This window comes from Eulemur rufifrons, chromosome 1, assembly GCF_041146395.1.
Source record: "Eulemur rufifrons isolate Redbay chromosome 1, OSU_ERuf_1, whole genome shotgun sequence".
NCBI classification, from domain to species: domain Eukaryota; kingdom Metazoa; phylum Chordata; class Mammalia; order Primates; family Lemuridae; genus Eulemur; species Eulemur rufifrons.
In genome coordinates, this window is record NC_090983.1 from 31,257,641 (window position 1) to 31,275,651 (window position 18,011).

General features: G+C 44.4%; 1 protein-coding gene across 1 annotated transcript in view; it reads left to right on the forward strand.

Moving 5' to 3' along the window:
- The first annotated feature begins 4,638 nt into the window (after positions 1-4,638).
- Positions 4,639-18,011, forward strand: part of FLACC1 (flagellum associated containing coiled-coil domains 1) — a 29,939-nt gene continuing 16,566 nt past the window's right edge. The window contains exons 1-6 of the mRNA XM_069468766.1: positions 4,639-4,799; positions 5,338-5,409; positions 7,109-7,157; positions 8,506-8,639; positions 10,493-10,586; positions 12,247-12,308. Of these exons, the coding sequence (XP_069324867.1) occupies positions 4,687-4,799; positions 5,338-5,409; positions 7,109-7,157; positions 8,506-8,639; positions 10,493-10,586; positions 12,247-12,308 (524 nt within the window). The 5' untranslated portion in view covers positions 4,639-4,686. The remainder of the gene's footprint in view (positions 4,800-5,337; positions 5,410-7,108; positions 7,158-8,505; positions 8,640-10,492; positions 10,587-12,246; positions 12,309-18,011) is intronic.

Here is an 18,011-nt window from a genome sequence, read left to right on the forward strand (position 1 = left end):
GTTTTAGGTTTCTGTGAGCAAATAACAGAGGAATTTAAAATCCTTCTCAGATCCTGCCTGGCAACTATTGCCATAGGCCAATTAAGCCTAGGAATGCTGTTTAATTCTGTTTCCTCTGAAAATGTATCTTAAGCTTATTTTGTCTCATGGTTGATGATGAAAGCGGAAACCCAGAGTTAGGAGTGTGGATTCCTTGCTGCTGAGTGTGGTCACTGATTGGGGTCTTGGAGAATTTAACTGGCTGTTTCTCCAACCTTCTCTCTTTAAGAACAGAGCTCTGAGCCAAAGAGGTGCTGCCGTTCTGTTTCCATAGCAATAAAAGAAACAAACCTTGGCCTGCCATCTCCTGAGGACAAACCTCACAGCTCAGGCCCATGTCAAGGGACTCTGAATGGAGGGGTGACCTTTTCCTCTACTTCGACTTTCATTGCAATACCAGGAAATTTGAACTGGATTGTCTGTAGGAGGGAAGTTCATGTTCATGCCAGTTCAGCCCACTGGGAATCTCTCTCTTTCTGCACGACACATACTGTGGATGTTCTGCTTTGGCGTTTCAGCCACTTGGAACGACCACTAAAGTCTTGAGTTCTGGAACTTCTGGATTCGATCTAAAATGACCGCTGATTTTGTGTTGATGGGCAACTGTTTCTGTACAAGATCTTGACTTGGGAAAGAACCACGTGAGAAAAACAAACTTTTGGGCAGTCTGAGGTAAGCTCTTGGGAAAAGATGTTTTATATGATTTTTTCTGCTGATTATTAATACTAACCTGTGACCTCTCTGAAGGCTCTGCTGGCTTTCTGGTGACTACAGTTCGGGTGGGCCTCAGGTAAAATCTTCAGGGAGAAGTACAGGAAAGGAAAAGAAGAGGGAGAAAGAATCCTTACACACACACACACACACACACACACACTCCTATATTCTTAGAGCTATACGTTGTAACATCGAGCCACTGCAAATGCAGATCTATCTATGGAAATATTAATATCTCTTAGATATCCTATTACATAAAAAGAGCAAGGTGCAGCATAGTGTGTGAGGTATGTTCTCATTTATGTAAAAAATTTAAAGTTTATATATATTCACAACATTTCTGGAAGGATACCCAAAAGCCTGTTAACAGTGGCTCCCTCTTGGAAGGGGACTAGAAGTCAAGGGCTGATGTTTAGTTGGCCATGCAGTTACTGAGATATTGAAATACTGCTCTACTGGTTAGTAAATGACCATTGCCCAGGTGCCTTGACTGTCCTTCTTGCCACCTTGGTTGCCCCAACTCCTCCCCTGGAACCCCCAGACCTCTTCATGATTCAGCAACCAAGGGGTTAATTCCTGGCATGGGCGTGGGAGTGGGTCCTCCAGGACCCTGTTCCAACCCTGGTTGATTGTTCAATAGCCTTGTCTTATTGGTTGTTAAATATTTGAGTATCACCCCATGGGTGTTCAGAGGGAGAAGCCTTTACTTTTCAAGAGCAAAAGAATATATACACCAAGGCATTGTTTATAACAGGGGAGAAAAAAGGAAACAACCATTCATCAATGATCATCTAAAATCTCCACAGAGTGATTGTACCACCCATGCAATTTACCTGTGCATTCTGGTTTTTGAACTCTAATATTTAGTATAATCTATAACATTGTAATGATGATGACATTTTGGCAGTTTCATCTCTTCTCCTTGTTGAGCCGGTCATTGTGGTTAAAACCACCCAGTTTCCTAGTCTGGTAACAAATATTCATCAAACACCCATTGTGGACAAGTCGCTTCGGCAGGCTCGGTGGGGCCGTGTATGGCGTCACGGTGGAGGCCTGGCCTTCAGGAACTACGTAGTCCATTGGGCTGGCAAGACGTGGAACAGAGAAGGCAGTTGCCAGGAGAAGGCCTGCATTGGCCTCTCAATTCCTGCCCCAGGACTCCTGCTAAATCTCCCAAGTTCAGGGGGGCCTCTTTCCTCACAGGAAGCAGATACGATGTCCTAAGCAGAAGCAAAGCTGTGTTCTTGCTGCTGCCGCAGGCTCCTTTCAGATTCTCACCTGCGTTCTAGCCCTTGTGGCACCATCTTCCCACCTGGGCCGCTCAACCCCGTCTGCTGCCCTGACCTTGTCTCTTTGGCTCGCCCTGACACAGGAGCTCTCCTGACAGGGCCCCCAAGCACAGCGGAGCACAGTCATCCACAGCGGCCCTGCCACCTGCTCTTTAGGCTCTGCTCTTTATCTAGTCTTTTGGTCTCCTGTCCAGGCCTGTCCTCCACTCCACCAGGCCCCCTGGCCCCAGACCTCTGGCCCAGCTGACCCCTGCACCCACCTCCACCTGCACACCCTGCTTTTCTTCCAAGGCCAGGCCTCCTGCCCTTGCTCCACAGCCCACTCAGCTCTCTCTGCTGACTCCCCTACTGACTGCAGGTTCCCTGAGGACAAGGTCCAAGTCTCCAGCACCCAGCTGGCATCTAGCCCAGCATGCACGGCGTGAGCCTGTACAGATCTGATGGATCTGCGCTGTGAAACAGCATTCACAAGTGGGTGAGCAGTCGCTCCATTTCCTTGAGTCTCAGTAGAGTCTCCGTAAAGTAGATTCAATCTTAAGGTCCCCTCTAGCTCTCAAGGTCATTAGACCCATAACTGTGCTTCTCAAGCATCAGTCATGTTATAGAAAAAGATCGATTTCATTTTTCAGCTGATACTTAAGCCAATTCATTCCACTATAATATTGAAAACCAGTTGTTGACTTAGAAATTTGAATTAAACTTTCTGTCATTGTAATGTTTCTGTTGACCTATAGGTTCTCATAACTTTTTTGGCTTTTGTTTTTAATTTTTATGAACTATCCACTGGCATCATTTTCAAAATCAAACAGTGTTAAAAATTCATTAAGGAAAAGTCGTAATTTCTGCCCCACTCTCCTTACTATGTCTGCTCTACTCCTCAGCGTGCTCCCTAGAGGCAATTAGCTTCAACTCTGTTAGCTGTTTCTTTGGGAATTTAACCTCATACTTCTAAATAATTTGTGTCTACTCCATTCATTAACTTTTCAGTCTTAGACCTTCTCTATCGACTTCCTGGTGTCGTAGATGCAGATTTGGCTCATGTGCTTCCTCCCTCTGTTCTCCCCACACTCTTCCAGTATCGTCACAATCCACGTTTGGTTAAATCAATTTGAAGTGTTTATACTGATACATGAGTGTGTACCATACTGTGATGATGTTTACTTTCTCACACAATATTTTTAACCTGAAGTATTAAGAATTGCACATTTTATTTTCTTAGGTTCCTACGTTCTATTGCCAGTTCCCCACCACCACCAAATGTCTGATTCCTATGACTTGTAACAAATTACCACAAATTCAGTGGCTCAAAACAGCACCAATTTGTTATCTTACAGCTCTGAAGGTCAAAGTCCGGGATGGGTCTCACTGGGCTTAAATTAAGGTGTTGCCAGGGCTGCATTCCTTTCTGGAGGCTCTTGGGGGAATCCATTTCCTTGCCTTTTCCAGCTTCTAGAGGCTGCCTGAATTCCTTGGCTCATGGCCCCTTCCTCGATCACGCCCACCGCTTCTTCCATCATCACATCTTCTCTGACTCTGACTCTGGTAATCCAGGATAATGTCCTCATTTTAAGATCTTTAATTTAATGACAGCTGCAAAATCCCTTTTGCCATGTGAGGTAATGTATTCAGTTTCCAGGGATTAGGACATCGACATATTTAGGGAGCGGGGACGGGAGGGGACACTAGTCACCTTACCACTTGCTCCAGCGGATCTGCCAACCGCCATCAGTATCACCAGATAATCTACCAGCTCCAAGTCCTGAGTCTTTGGGGACCTTTGATGTGCAAATTGGCACCTTCTTGTCAAACCCCCTTTGCAGGCACATAGGCCACCGTGCACTGTGTTGAGGGCCCCACTTACGTCAAACATGCGCTGACGTCCCTTGTGCAATGTTGTCTCCTCTCCCATTTTCTTGTTCTTATGAAATTAAACCTCTTTTAATCCTGTGCTCTCATTTTAGTGGGGTCTGGAAAAGAAAGAAGATAAACAAGTGTGGTCATGTTGTCTGTCTTTCATATAGACCCTCACAATAGGGATTTTGTTCCTATGGAGCCCTGGAAGAAGGCTTTCCACTCTGTAATTCAGACAGATGACCGGGAATAAGAAACTGGGAGATTCCTTTGCACTGTAGTTTGAGTAAGTGAGCTCATTTTCCAGAAAGTTCTGTGCAGGGCCTACTGTGGGGATTTTTCTTCCCTTCAGTGAGAGCTGGCGTGGCCTGCTGGTAGGGCGGGGGCTTGGGAGTCAGGGAGACGTGTTTGTTCCCAACTGCAACTTGCTACCCCTGTGACTTCTCTGAGTCTTACTATCCTCATCCATAAAATTGGGATACTAATAAGTGAGCACTTCTTGTGTACCTGGCTCACAGTAAGCACTCAATTATGGCAAATTTTAAATTGCTTTCAACTCAAGTCTACTGGGCAGCAAGAGGTAAGTTGTTATTCTATAGTCAAGACCCTGAACCAGGTCAATAGCTTCTGGAATCTACCATTGATTTTTCTTTGGGTCTTCCTTGGGTTCTTCCCAATTTGTCTCTAAGTATTTTTGCTTTGATTCTAAACGGTTTAACTCTCTGCTATGGTTTTCCCATTTCAGCAAGTGCCCCCTGACTTAGCAGCCAAAACTGCCCTTTGACCTTGAGCCATGAACCCCAACCCTCTCATCTATTGCACCTGCTTGGACCCCTGGAACTTGGGACCACGGAAGCTAATCAAGACCCCTCGACCACCAAATAAGGCCCCCACAGGGAGGTCCAAGTAAGAATTATCTGGGATGGGGTAGGTGCAGTGGGGGATGGTTTCCATTTGAAACTTTTCTTCTTTCGCAAGATTTCCAAAACAGTAAGCTTAGCAGCAAAATCCCAAGTGGGCCAGAAGGCCTAGCTTTACCCAGCTTTCCCTGCCAGCCTGTTGGCTGCACACTCATCTTGCCAGTCCTGCTTGGGCTTAGCGGCATGTTAAATGTGAAAGACTCAGCGTAGGTGCAATAGGGAAAGTGCAGCTTCCAACCAAAGGGCCTTGATGGCAGCTGCCCCCTCCATGTGGGACAAAGAGCTTTGGGAACTGGAGGACAAGCTGTGCCGCCAGTCTGGGGACTCCCTGGGACAGTGAACAAACACCAAGGCCTTGGGCCTGAGGTTTTAAAGGCCTCAGATTTTAAAGATTCCAGGTGTCAGACCATATATTTTAATTTTGAATCGCTGTGGGGTTGTACTTAATCTGGGAGTGTCAAAATAGGTTTCTGAATTTCCAATTTTCTAATTTTATTAAATAGGTATTTATTTTTCATTTTCAGGCTAGCTCCTCTTCTACCAGTCTCAAAACAACACAATTACCTCCAACCAACAAAACCTGTTGTTGCCCCAAAGTAAGTATTTTATGTCCCTGAGGCAGGAATGGTTTGAGGCATGTGAATAACATAACCCCCACCCCTTAGCCTTTGAATTCCTGCCTGACTTGAACTAATTGCTGGCAGGGACGATAGAGAATGGCCAGAATCTACTATGACTTCCCTCAAACTTCAGGCCCTACACATAGATTCCGGGGTCCTCTGCACCTACAGCTTCCACAGTCGTGGCAAGTGAACTCTCAGCTGGATGCCACCAGTAACTGTTTCCAGCCCTACAAGAGCCCAGTGCCTGGCACCGGCATTAGCGCAGAGCCCTGGCGAGCCTCTCATGTGGTTATGGTGGCGGCTCAGCCTTTAGCCGATTACTTTCCTGTGTCTAAGATTTTCTGCAGATTGCATCTTGGTTTTAATCACAAATTAAAATTTTTACCCACATTTTACAAGCTTAGAAATGTACCTCAGTTTTAGGTTTTGCATTTTTTTGTTTGGAGTATATTTATTGAGCAACTATTATTCCTTAGGCGCTGTTCCAGTGCAGAGGAAACAGCCAGAAACACAATAAAGTCTTCGCTGTCCTGGAGCTGACATTGGCCCTAGGGCGGGGGCGGGAGAGGACCATGAACAAGTTATGGCACCTGAGGTTGGGGAGTGCGGTGTAGAAAAACAGTGCAGGCACAGAGGATAGGGGCTGAGAGGGTGGGGCTGTGATTTTATTTAGGGGGCGAGGGCCTGTCCCTGTGTGAAGGGGACAGTGGGGAGCCACACGGATCCTGCCAGAGGGGGCAGCAAGTACAAAGGCCCCTGAGTGGGGACTTGCAGAGTGTCTGGCCTGCCTGGGAAGGCAGAGGCCAGGGTGGCAAGAGGGGAGGGAGCAAAGAGGGACGGGCAGATGGGCTCAGAGAGAGGGTAACAAGGTGACAGATATGGGGCAGGACACTGCCCCCCCAAAGACACCCTCACCCTAATCCCTGGAAACTGCGAATAGGGCATGTTACTTGCCAAAGAGGAATTAGGGTTGCAGATGGAATTAAGATTGCTATTCAGCCGACCTTGAGTTAAAGAGATTATCCTGGGCCCAAAGTAATCACAAAGGTCCTTCCTTGTGTGTGAAAGAGGAAGTCGGAGTGTCAGAGTCAGAAAAGGAAATGTGACAACAGAAGCAGAGGTCTGAGCGATAGGACTTCCTGGCTTTGAAGGTGCAGGAAAAGGCCACTAAGAACACAAACATATATATGGTATTCATTTTGTATGTAGCATATATAAAGCCTTGCATGGAAAACAAGTTAAACAAATGTTTGTAATGAAATACATTTCACTATCTGGAACATTTGTTTATGAAGAATGTTTCATTCCCCAACGAAGAGAGCTACACACCGTTCTCTGAATTGAGTGTGCATGTGTGTGCACCTGTGTGTACAGCAGTGTCACCTGACTCACAGAACCTTGCTGCAGGGAGTGTGTAAGGGCCCCTCTGGCTGGTTTAGACTCCTCCAAAACAGAAATTGCCCCAACATCACAGGACAACTCTTTTGCCTCCCTGGGCCCTCAGGGGCCCTGTCTCAGGGAGTTCCCAGCCACCCGGGGATCCCCTAAGAAGGTCAGGTGACCAGAGCTCAGAGAGCAGAAGTCAAATGATGGCAGCATCAGGGCGAATCTCTTAAGCTTTGAACTTCTCTTTGCTTTCTGGTTGCTTTTTGAGCATGTCTTTCTCTTGCAGAGTGAAATTCCATTTAGCAAGGCAAGAAGAGAGCAAGAAATCATCTTACGTGAGTAAAAATGGGAAGAGGGCAGGGGAACTAAGATTTACTGAGCACTCGCCATGTCCAAGCATGGCTCGTTGCACAGACTTCCTTGTTGCGTCTCCACAGTGACCCTAGGGGGTTGTGCTGTTGCTATTGCACATTATGTCCATTACACGTGGCTGGTAAGTGAAGAACCGTGACTTGAACTCCGCTCAGACTCTAGAGTGCATTTAATTGCCACCCTCCACGGCCTCGGGCAGGATGAAGACAGTATCCCAGGAAAGCCAGTAACAACTAGTCCAGACCAGGGTACAGCTCGAGCCCAGATGCCGGAAACCCTCTGTCACACCTAGAAAGCCACCAATGCTGAGGGAGGGGTTGTCAGGGCCCCTGAGGGGCGCAGGGACAGGAGAAAGAGCTGGGGACCAGACCCAGAAGGATCTTGACACCACCTGATCTTTCTCGTGCCCGGGAGCCTTTACTGGTCTGACACAGGCGTAGGACCAGATAAGATTCACATTTTGTTACAGGAAAAGCGCCCCCTGCTGGGATTTTATTGGTACTTTTTACTATTTTCTATCTAGTTTCTTCTTAAACAAGAATCATGCAGTCCTTTAGTGGTCAGGTAAAAAAATAAATAAAAATATAACTGCCCCCAGGCGGAGAGGAGGATGAGCTCTGGGGGAGCCGGGCCGTAGGCGGAGAGGCCAGTCAGGAGGTGGCCTCTGATGGGGGCCCTGGGCCGTGCCAGGCAGGGGTGAGCAGAGGCAGGCAGGAGACGTCAGATGACGGTGGTGGCAGGGGAGCTGTGTAGCTCTCCAAGCTGCAGCCTCATCCTGCCCAGGCTTCCCACTTGGCGTCTAGTGGGGGAAGGAGAAGAAACTTGCTATATTTGGGGGGTTTTTGCAACTGTGCTAGTCATTTCTCAAATGCTATTTTGTTTTTTCTCACAAAAGCCCTTTGAGGAAGAGTCATTATCCCCATTTCTGATGAGGAAACTGAGGCACAGAGATGTAGAATAGTGACTGGTTGGTGGCAGAGCCACGATTTAAACTCAGGCCTGATTCCATAACCCGAGTGGTTTCCATGGGCCACTGGGGGGTGCGGGCGCGGGGCAGTGCAAGGGACCGGGGTGGTTTGAGCTTTCCAGGCCCTTGGGGACACCCTGGGGCCAGCCGAGTGCTAGGACTGAATCTCAGAGAAGAGAGGGTGAGAGGTAATGGAGGGAGGGCACAGGCGGGACTAGGGCCCTGGAGTCTCATCTCAGGTCTCTGATTTTAAGAGAGGATGTGAGTGAGGTGATAGGAGAAGATTTGGAGGAATCTCAGCACCCTAAGTCTGCAATTGTATCCTCCCTTCCCCGGATGCCCAGGAAGTGATCAACGTGTCACCTGGCTATCAACTCTTTCGGAATCAGGAACAGATTTCCGTCACCTTGGGGGATGAGATGTTCGATAGGAAAAAGCAGTTGGAATCAGAGATCATGGACAAAGTCAAATTTTCCAGGTAACATCTTTGGAGCAACATCCAGCTTCTTGGAGCCATACGCACCCTGCTTAGCCCGGCCTCGAGGACAAGCCACTGAGGTCAACGCCGGGTTGTGGGCGCCCTGCCCTCCTCAGCCCTGCTTCTCCATGGCCCTCTCCACCCTCACCTCATTTTGCTCCAATCCCATCTGGGGGCAGATCCGAGGGGCAGGATGAAGGTCAAGGCAGGCAGCTGACCTGGAAAAATGATGAAATTGTGAGTTATCTTAGAGGAGAGCTGTTGTTCCTGGGGGTGAGGAGCCGATAAAATATTCAAAAAATAGTCTGAATTTGGGATGTTTGAATTAAGAGTGAAGTGAGGGCTTCTGGGAGGCTGGCATGCACATCTCTTTCTTCATTATGTCCAAAGATATCACTCAGTTCCTGCCCCTGCTGGATTCGGTGTGGAAGTTTCCAGCCAGGCTCCATCTCACTGGGCACACACAGCCGTCCTCTCTGTTGTTCAAGCCCCACCATGTCCTCCTATGCCATGTCAAATATGTCTCCACACCTTTAATTCCACCTCTTAATCTCTCATTTGTATCTTCGCCCCACTGTCCTGCCCGAGCTCAGGCATCTTACTTCCTACCTGCGCTACTGAATGGCTCTCCAAGTGTCTCTTCCTAAAGGCATATTTTGCTGTGAGAATTATTTTTCCAGGACACAAGTCTAAAAACCAGCAACAACTGAAAACACACACACACCCACACCCCCGCACCCCCCACACGCTCTCACACAACCTGCTACCGTATAGAAAGGGTACAGCCAGACTGCCGGCAGTGCTACCTCCGGTAAGGGATTCAGGTTGCGGCTGAGGCCGGAGGGCCGTGCTGTGGAGTTGCCCTGATGTGACCCGGCCCAGAGAAGTCAGACCCCAGGCCCTGTCTTCCCGTCCACTTTTCTTTTCCCTGCTTATCCGTGAGCCCCTGCAGGAGGAGAGTGGGTCGTGCACCCATAGTCAAACTGGCACCCTCTGATACCTCTTGGCCTCATCAGAGAATTGTCACCCATGTGACACATTAAAACATAATGGCCCATGCTTCTTGTATTTCCTGATAAAGCTGTGAGCATTGTTTACATCGAAGAATGTGTTCAAAAGACAGGGGGTCCCCATTATTCAACTTTCTCAGGCCCTTTCTTCTTTCCCCTACCCCCATGTGCTCTCTCATGTTTTCCCGCCCCACGTTCTCCCTGTGCTCGTTAGACATGAAGGATAATTGGCCGAATGGGTCAAAGCCTCTTGAATTGAGGACCTCCTCTTGGCTCCATGGCACATAGCACTACCTGCCACCCTGTCTACTCCGGCTCAACCAAACAGAGCTGAATAATTTACAGATGACATGGAGGCCTCCTTAGACCCAGAAACACAGAAGACTATCACCTGTTCTGAAAACCACTCTCTTAAATCCCCTCTTAGTCCCATTTCTGGCTCACTCCTCGTGTATGATTCACTGTCAGCATCAATCCTATCCCCCACCTTCTAATTTCCTAATCCTCAGAACTCCCCTCTCTGTTTTAATCATCGTTACAAAATCAAGGTCAAACCCTGATACATTTCTGACATATTCCTGCTTCCCTTTTGCTCAACAGGGCACCAAACCACCCTGCTCACATCTGGTTTGCTTACCTAAAAGAGCCAGATCTGAGGCTCAGCCACCCTCCTGCCAAATGCCTTCTCCAAGGTCACCCCCTTCCCTCTGTCTCATCCCCAAATCATGGAGCAGGTGCAGAACGTGGCCAGCTCACACCAGGCCGAAGCCAGCCACACTCAGGGGCCTGACTGTCATGGAAAGGTAAGCTCTGTGGATGACAGAAGAATTATTTGTCCTATAGGACCGATATTGTTTCTGACCTAGAAGAGCAGATCTCAGAGCTAACAGCAATAATAGAACAAATGAACAGAGACCACCAGTCTGCCCAGAAATTGGTGAGTGATCCTTGTGTTAGCTGTCATCTTCACGGGTAGGATAAACTAGTATTTCCAGATCACCTATGTGCCTGGCAAGATGCCGAGCACTTTACTCATGTGAGGCACGTTGTCCAGGTGACAGGACTCTGAAGATAGGACCGCATCACCCAGTAGTATTTCTCTGACTCCTCGTTATCCATAATCGCAAGAACTCAAGTCCCTTCTCAAGGCTTAACTCATTCATTTCCAGGAGTTTTCCGAGTGCCTCTGCTCACTAGGGGGAGCTGGTCATTTCCCGTCTGGCCCTTGCGGTGCATCAAGCTTCAAGGTTGTCCGGCTGTCACCAGGGGCACAGTGCTGCCCCAAAGCTTCCTGGAAGCCTCCAGGGCTTACTCGCTGTGACTGTTTAAGCTGCCAATACCACATGTCAGAACCTGCTGTAATTTCACACTCTTAGTGCTTCCTGGGGATTTTAGTGACACATCTTTAGATTTTACCATCTGTTTGATCACAGCAACTTCCTCCCCACCTCAAGCACATGTGCCTGGTGGCCTGGGCTGGGGTGATAGCCAGTGCTATGCTCAGAAACACCCTCCCTAGTGTGACTGAAACCCTTTTGTGAGGCTCCGCACCCCAGCGGGCAGCCTCTCCCCGTGTGATATGTCCCAGACCACTCTGAATCCTGCAATGACCCAGCTTATGACTCAGGCTGAGACCTCCCCTGCTACTGACTCATTACTTTATTTGTCTGAAAATCCTGCCAGGTTTATGGTCTCCTTCTATAGAAAAGAAATCGAGGCTCAGAGAAGTTAACTAATTCAGCTCAATAGTGATGAGTTACTGGGCAAAATGCGCATTTTGACTTCGGAGCACAGGCCCTGCTGAAAATGTAATGTTTAGAGACTGTTTCCATGGAGGGAGCCTAGGTTGTGATCCAGAGAATACTCCCACTTACGAACACCAGTTTGCTTCCCGGCCCTGTGGAACAGAGGTGTGCCACCATGCCGGCCTCCATCAGAGTGGCAGGGCCGGCCTCTGGGTTGTGCCAGGCACTCTTGGCTCCTCCCCAGTAGTCACAGAGAGACCAGGACAAGCCCCAAGCCCTTGTCTTAGCTGACAGGGAGCACTGACGGTTTAAATTGTCCGTTTCTCCTGAGACACTGGCCAGGGGAACTGACATGTTAGAATGGAGCTTCCCCTGAAGAGGAGCTAGTCCTGTCTGCTAGAACTCCACCGTGCTGTCAGCAAGGATGGATTAGCACTGGATTTTAAGTTCCTTGAAGACAGGGTCTGAATCTTAGTCCTTTTTGGTTCTTCCAGGCCAAGCCTTTTGCTTGATAAATGATTGCTCTGTTCAATTTAATTACATATCCAAGAATGCCAAAACCATGATCTTACAAAGAGATGACAGTCTAGCAGAGGAGACCAGACCCACCCATAAAAACCAGTTAGTGGAAGAGATGCACCGACATTATGAACTAAGTACAAAACAACATAGAGCAAGGCAAGAATTGTTCCATTCTTTCAGTAATAGTGTGCTCTCTGGCACTGCAGGACACAATGGGAGAGGCTTGGGGAGGGGGGTGTCCCCCATGAATTGGAGGGCTTCTCAGAAGGTACAGATCAGAGTGGGTTTGGGGTCACAATCCTGTGTTGTTAATGTCAGTTTTGTTTCTAGCTCTCTAATGAAATGGATCTGCGCTGTGCTGAGATGAAACAGAACTTTGAAAACAAGAACAGGTACACTTTCTGGCCAGAGCCCTTATGTGCTGAGGGCCCTAAGGCTCCTGCATCCTTTGCAGGGTTTTGGTTCACTGGAACTTCAGTGCCAAATGGAGTCGGGTGGCGAGGGGTGGGGGAGATGAGTGAGGCATGTGTCTTTGAAAAGTAGGATAGATTGATTTGAGGCCATTAAAATGAAGCACAAAGAAAGTTATTCCTGCTTTTGCACTTTATCATCCAGTTATTTCAATTATAATCTTTTTTGTTGGTTGCCGAGAAGAGCCATTGTTTGTTCTCTATGAGATTTCTGTGATAAATAACTATTGTTCTCAGCCAAGCCTCTTCTTCCTCTTCCTAGGCCTCCACTTCCTCCTCATCTTCCTGTACCTCCTCTTCTTCCTCTTTTTCCTCCTCTCACCTCTACTCTCTCTAGCCGCTAGGTCAGGACTTGAGCAAAATAGGAAGAAGGTATGGGAGGGGTAGGAGCAAAGTCAAATCAAGGGAAAATTAAAAGGAAGTGTTCAAATATAAAGAGATAGAGAATAAAACAGTGGTTACCAGAGTCAGAAAGGGAAGGAAATGAGCAGATGTAGGTCAAAGCATACAAATATACAAACATGCAAGATATAAAAAACACATCACATACAAAGGAGTGCCAATATGACTATAATTTCTTGGCAGAAACCCTGCAGGCCAAGAGAGAATGATGGGATGATACATTTACAGTACTGAAGGAAAAAAATAGCCAATCAAGAGTATTTTATCTAGCAAAGCTGTTTTTCTGAAATGAAGGAGAAATGGAGAATTGTTTCAGGGAATTCTTTAAACTGAAACAAAAAGCTGCTAATAAATAACATGAAACATATAAAAGCATAACACTCAATGGTATAAGTAAAACATAACCATATTCAGAATACCCTAAGACTGCAATGATAATGTGTAAGATAATTTTATCCCTAGTAAAAAGCTTGAAAGACAAAACTATTAATAACAACTGTAGCTAAAATAAATTGTCAAAGATACACATTACAAAATGATGTAAATTCTGACATGATACAATAAAATAAGGGAGAAAATAAAAGTGTACACTTGTAGGCAATCAAATTAAGTTGTTATCAGCGTGAAATAGGCTGTTACAAGTACAAGATGTTCTGTGTAAGCTTCATGGTAACCACAAGGCGAAATCTTTAGCAGAAGCACAAAACAGAAATAGAAAGGCTTTGAAGTTTTGAAGCATAACACTTCAGAAAGCCATCAAGCCGCAAAGGAAGACAGCAAAGGAGGAAGAAAAAAACAAAGTATCTACATAACTACTAGACAACAATTACCAAAATGGCAGTAAGTCCTTACCTGTAAATAATCCCCTTGAATGTAAATGGATTAATCTATCTGATAAAAAAACAGAGTGGCTGAATGGATTAAAAAACATTGAAAAAGACTCTGCTCTATGCTGTCTACAAGAGACTCACTTACCTGTAAGGACACACAGAGGCTGACAGGGACGGATGGAAAAAGATATTCCACACAAATGGAAACCAAGAGAGAGCAGGGATAACTATACTTACATTAGAAAAAATAGACTTTAGGTCAAAAGTATAAAAAGAGACAAAGGAGGACATTATATAATGATGAAGGAGTCAATTCATCAAGAGAATATAATAATTGTAAACATATATGCATCCAATCAGAGCACTTAAATATAGATTAAAAAATAAGGATATGAAGGGAGAGATAGATATCAATACACTAATAGTAAGGGACTTCAACACCCCACTTTCAACAATGGACAGATCATCCAGACAGAAAATTAATAAGCAAACATTAGCTTGAACACCACTTTCGACCAAATGGACCTAATAGACACATACAGAACATTCCACCCAATAGTAACAAAACGCACATCCTTCTCAACGGCACACGGAACATTCTCCAGGAGCATGTTAGGGCACAAAACAAGTCTCCGAAAATTTAGGAAGACTGAAATTATATCAAATATCTTTTCTGGGCAACAGTGGTATGAAACTAGAAATCAATAATAAGGGGAGTTTTGGAAAATCACAAATATGTGAAAATTAAACAACATGCTACTGAACAACCAATGGGTCAATAAAGAAATTAAAAGGGAAATTTAAAAATATCTTAGATACCAGCAAACCAAATTCAACAGCACATTAAAAAGCTCATTCGCTATGATCAAGTGGGATTCATCCCAGGAATGCAAAGACGATTCAACATGTGCAAATCAATAAAGATGATACACCACATTAACAGAAAAAAAGACAAAAACCATATGATCGTTTCAATAGACACAGAAAAAGCATTTGACAAAATTCAACATCCCTTCATAATAAAAGCTTTCAACAAATTAGGTACAGAAGGTATGTACCTCACCAGAATAAAGGCCATATAGGCAAACCCACAGCTAACATACTGAACAGGAAAAAGCTGAAAGCTTTTTTGTCTAAGATGAGGAACAAGGCAAGGATGCCCACTTTTACCACTTCAATTCACATGGTACTGTAAGTCCTTGCCAGAGCAATTAAACAAGAGAAATAAATAAAAGGTATCCAAGTTAGAAAAGAAAAAGTTACATTGTCCCTGCATTGTTTACAGACCACATGATCTTATATATAGAAAACCCTTAAGACTTCACCAAAAAACTGTTAGAACCAGTAAACGAATTCAGTAAAGTTGCAGGATACAAAATTGACATGCAAAACTCAGTAATGTTTCTATACACTAATAGTTAAATATCTTTAAAAATCAAGACAACATGCTGACGTGGATGCAGAGCGAAAGGAACTCTGATACAGTGTTGGCGGGACTGCAAATTAGTACAACCTCTGTGGAAAACAGTACGGAGATTTCTCAAAGAACTAAAAGTAGATACCCACTACTGGGTATCTACCCAAAGGAAAAGAAGTCATTTTACCAAAAAGACACCTGCACTCCAATGTTTATTGCAGCACAATTCACAATTGCAAAGATCTGGAATCAGCTAAAGTACCCATGATTCATGAGTGAATTAACAAAATGTGGTATATGTATACCATGGAGTACTACTCAGGCATAAAAAGGATGAATTAATGCCTTTCGCACTAATTTGGAAGGAATTGGAGACCATTATCCCAGGTGAAGTATCTCAAGAATGGAAAAACAAACACCTGTACTCTCTAATACATTGGAACTAACCAATACACACAAGTGCACAGAGGGAAGTAAAAGTCATTGGAAATCAAACGGGGGGAGAAGGGAGGAGGAAGGGGCAAAATCCTGCCTGACAGGTACAATGAACAGTATTCAGGTAATGGGCACATTTATAGCGCTAACTCAAGCCATGTAACAAAAACATTTGTATGCCCTTAATATTTTTTTTTTTTAAAAAAAGGATGAAGTGCTGATACATACTATGATGTGGATGAACCTCAAAAACATTGTGCTAAGTGAAAGAAGCCAGATACAAATGGCCACACATTGTATAAATCCATTTACATACCATGTCCAAAATAGACAAATCCATAGGAAAAAAAAGTAAATTAGTGTTTGTCAGGGACTGGGAATAGGGAGAAGTGGTGAGTGACAGCTAATGGGTATGAGGTTTCTTTTGAGGGTGATGAAACTTCTAGAATTAGTGGTGATAGTTGTACAACATTGTAAACATACTGAAAACTACCGAATTGTGCACTTTAAAATGACAGATTTTATGTTATGTGAATTATATCTCAGTAAAACAATGTAAAAAACAAAAGGTTTGAGAATATATAAAATGACATTAAGTTTTATTTTGTGATTCTAAAAAAATCAAGACAATTCCATGAACAATAGCTCATAAATCAATAAATCAATCAATCACCTGGCAATGAGCTTAACCAAGGAGGTGAAAGAATTAGAATAATTAATGTTGTTAAAATGGCCATACTACCCAAAGCAATCTACAGATTTAATGCAGTCTTTCTCTAAACATCAATTTAAATCATGCAGACTTCTCCCCCAGCCTCCCCACCTGGACAGCCTTGCAGCATTATTTCTGTTTGCCCATAGCCATCTCAAAATATGTCAAAGAAATGTATATTGGGGTAAAATATTTATTTTCTTCAGCCCTAAAGAAAACCCTTCAAAATATATAGCCTCATAAAATGAGTGCACATCAATTATAGCCTTAGAACTGTAGTCTAAATAAATTCTTAAATGTCGATTACAAGTTTATCTCCACAGGTACAAACCAAGGAAGAGATATCACTCTTCTACCCACCCTGAGAAGATCACAACATTGACTATCTCCTCTACCCTCTTTTTTAAATGTTCATCTTATCTTATGTAGATTTACTAAGCACCAAACAGAATTTCACAAGAATACCATCAATTACCTCACTGCTCACCTCCTTCGCCCCTTCCCTTTTTCTGGGTACCCTTTTTTTCCTTTAAATGTAAAGTTCTCAAACCTTTCTACAGAGAGCCCAGTCCATAACAGATACTTTATGGGCTGTGTTTTTCCTGAGTGCCTCCTCAAAATCTTGGCTTAATAAACCTCAATTGAGTATGACTCTCATTTTCTGTCACATATTATTTAAGTTAACAATACTAAAGCCAGACAAGAACAATACAAGCCAATACGCAAAAATCCTCAAAAAAATACTAGCAAACCAAATTCAACAGCACATTAAAGGGATCATTCACCACGATCAAGTAGGATTTATCCCTGGGATACAAGTGTCAATGGAAAAGAGCCCAAATTCTTTAAAATTATTTAAAGAGGTTTATTCTGAGCCTAATATGTGTGACCATGGCCTAGGGAGCCATTCCCAAGAAGCCTTGAACATGTGGTCTCACCGTGGTTGCGTTGCAGTTTGGTTTTATATGTTTTAGGGAGACAGGAATTACACATAAAGTCATAAATTCAATACATGGAAGACATACATTGGTTTGGCCCAAAAAAGCAGAGCATCTCAAAGAGAGAGATTACAGATTATAGGTGAGTTTAAAGATTCTTTGATTTGTAATTGGTTAAAGAAATGAAGCTTTGTCTAAAAGTTTTGAATGTTTTAAGATAAGGAAGTCTGTTAATCAGAGACAAGCCACTGGACATATACTGAGATTCAAATGATCTGTTAGGTAAATTGATGACCTGTAGGTGTGGCTTAACCTTTGTCTCACATGGCCTTGGGCTTGTTAATGCTTTTGTATCTTACTGTTACAAAGAATAACTCCAGAAAGGACAGGGCATATCTGACTTCCCTTCTCCTCATGGTCAGCAACTCAGGTTTTAGGGTTTTTTGGCGGGGCCCCCTGGACCAAGAGAGGGTCCATTCAGTTGGCTGTTAGGCTTAAGGTTTTATTTTAGTTCATACAAGGATGGTTCAACATATCATGTTGACACATCATGTTAACAGAATGAAGAACAAAGACCATATGATCATCTCGTTAGATGCAGAAAATACATTTGATCAAATTCAACATCCTTTCATGATAAAAACTCTCACCAAATTAGATGTAGAAGGAATGTACCCTAACACAATAAAGGCCATATATGAAAAACTCACAGCTAACATTATACTCAATGGGAAAAATTGAAAGCCTTTCCTCAAAGTCTAGAACAAGACAGGGATGCCCACTCTCACCACTTCTATTCAACATATTAATAGTATTGGAAGTCCTTGCCAGAGCAATTAGACAAAAGAAAGAAATAAGGCATCCAAATAAAAAAGGAAGAAGTAAAATTGT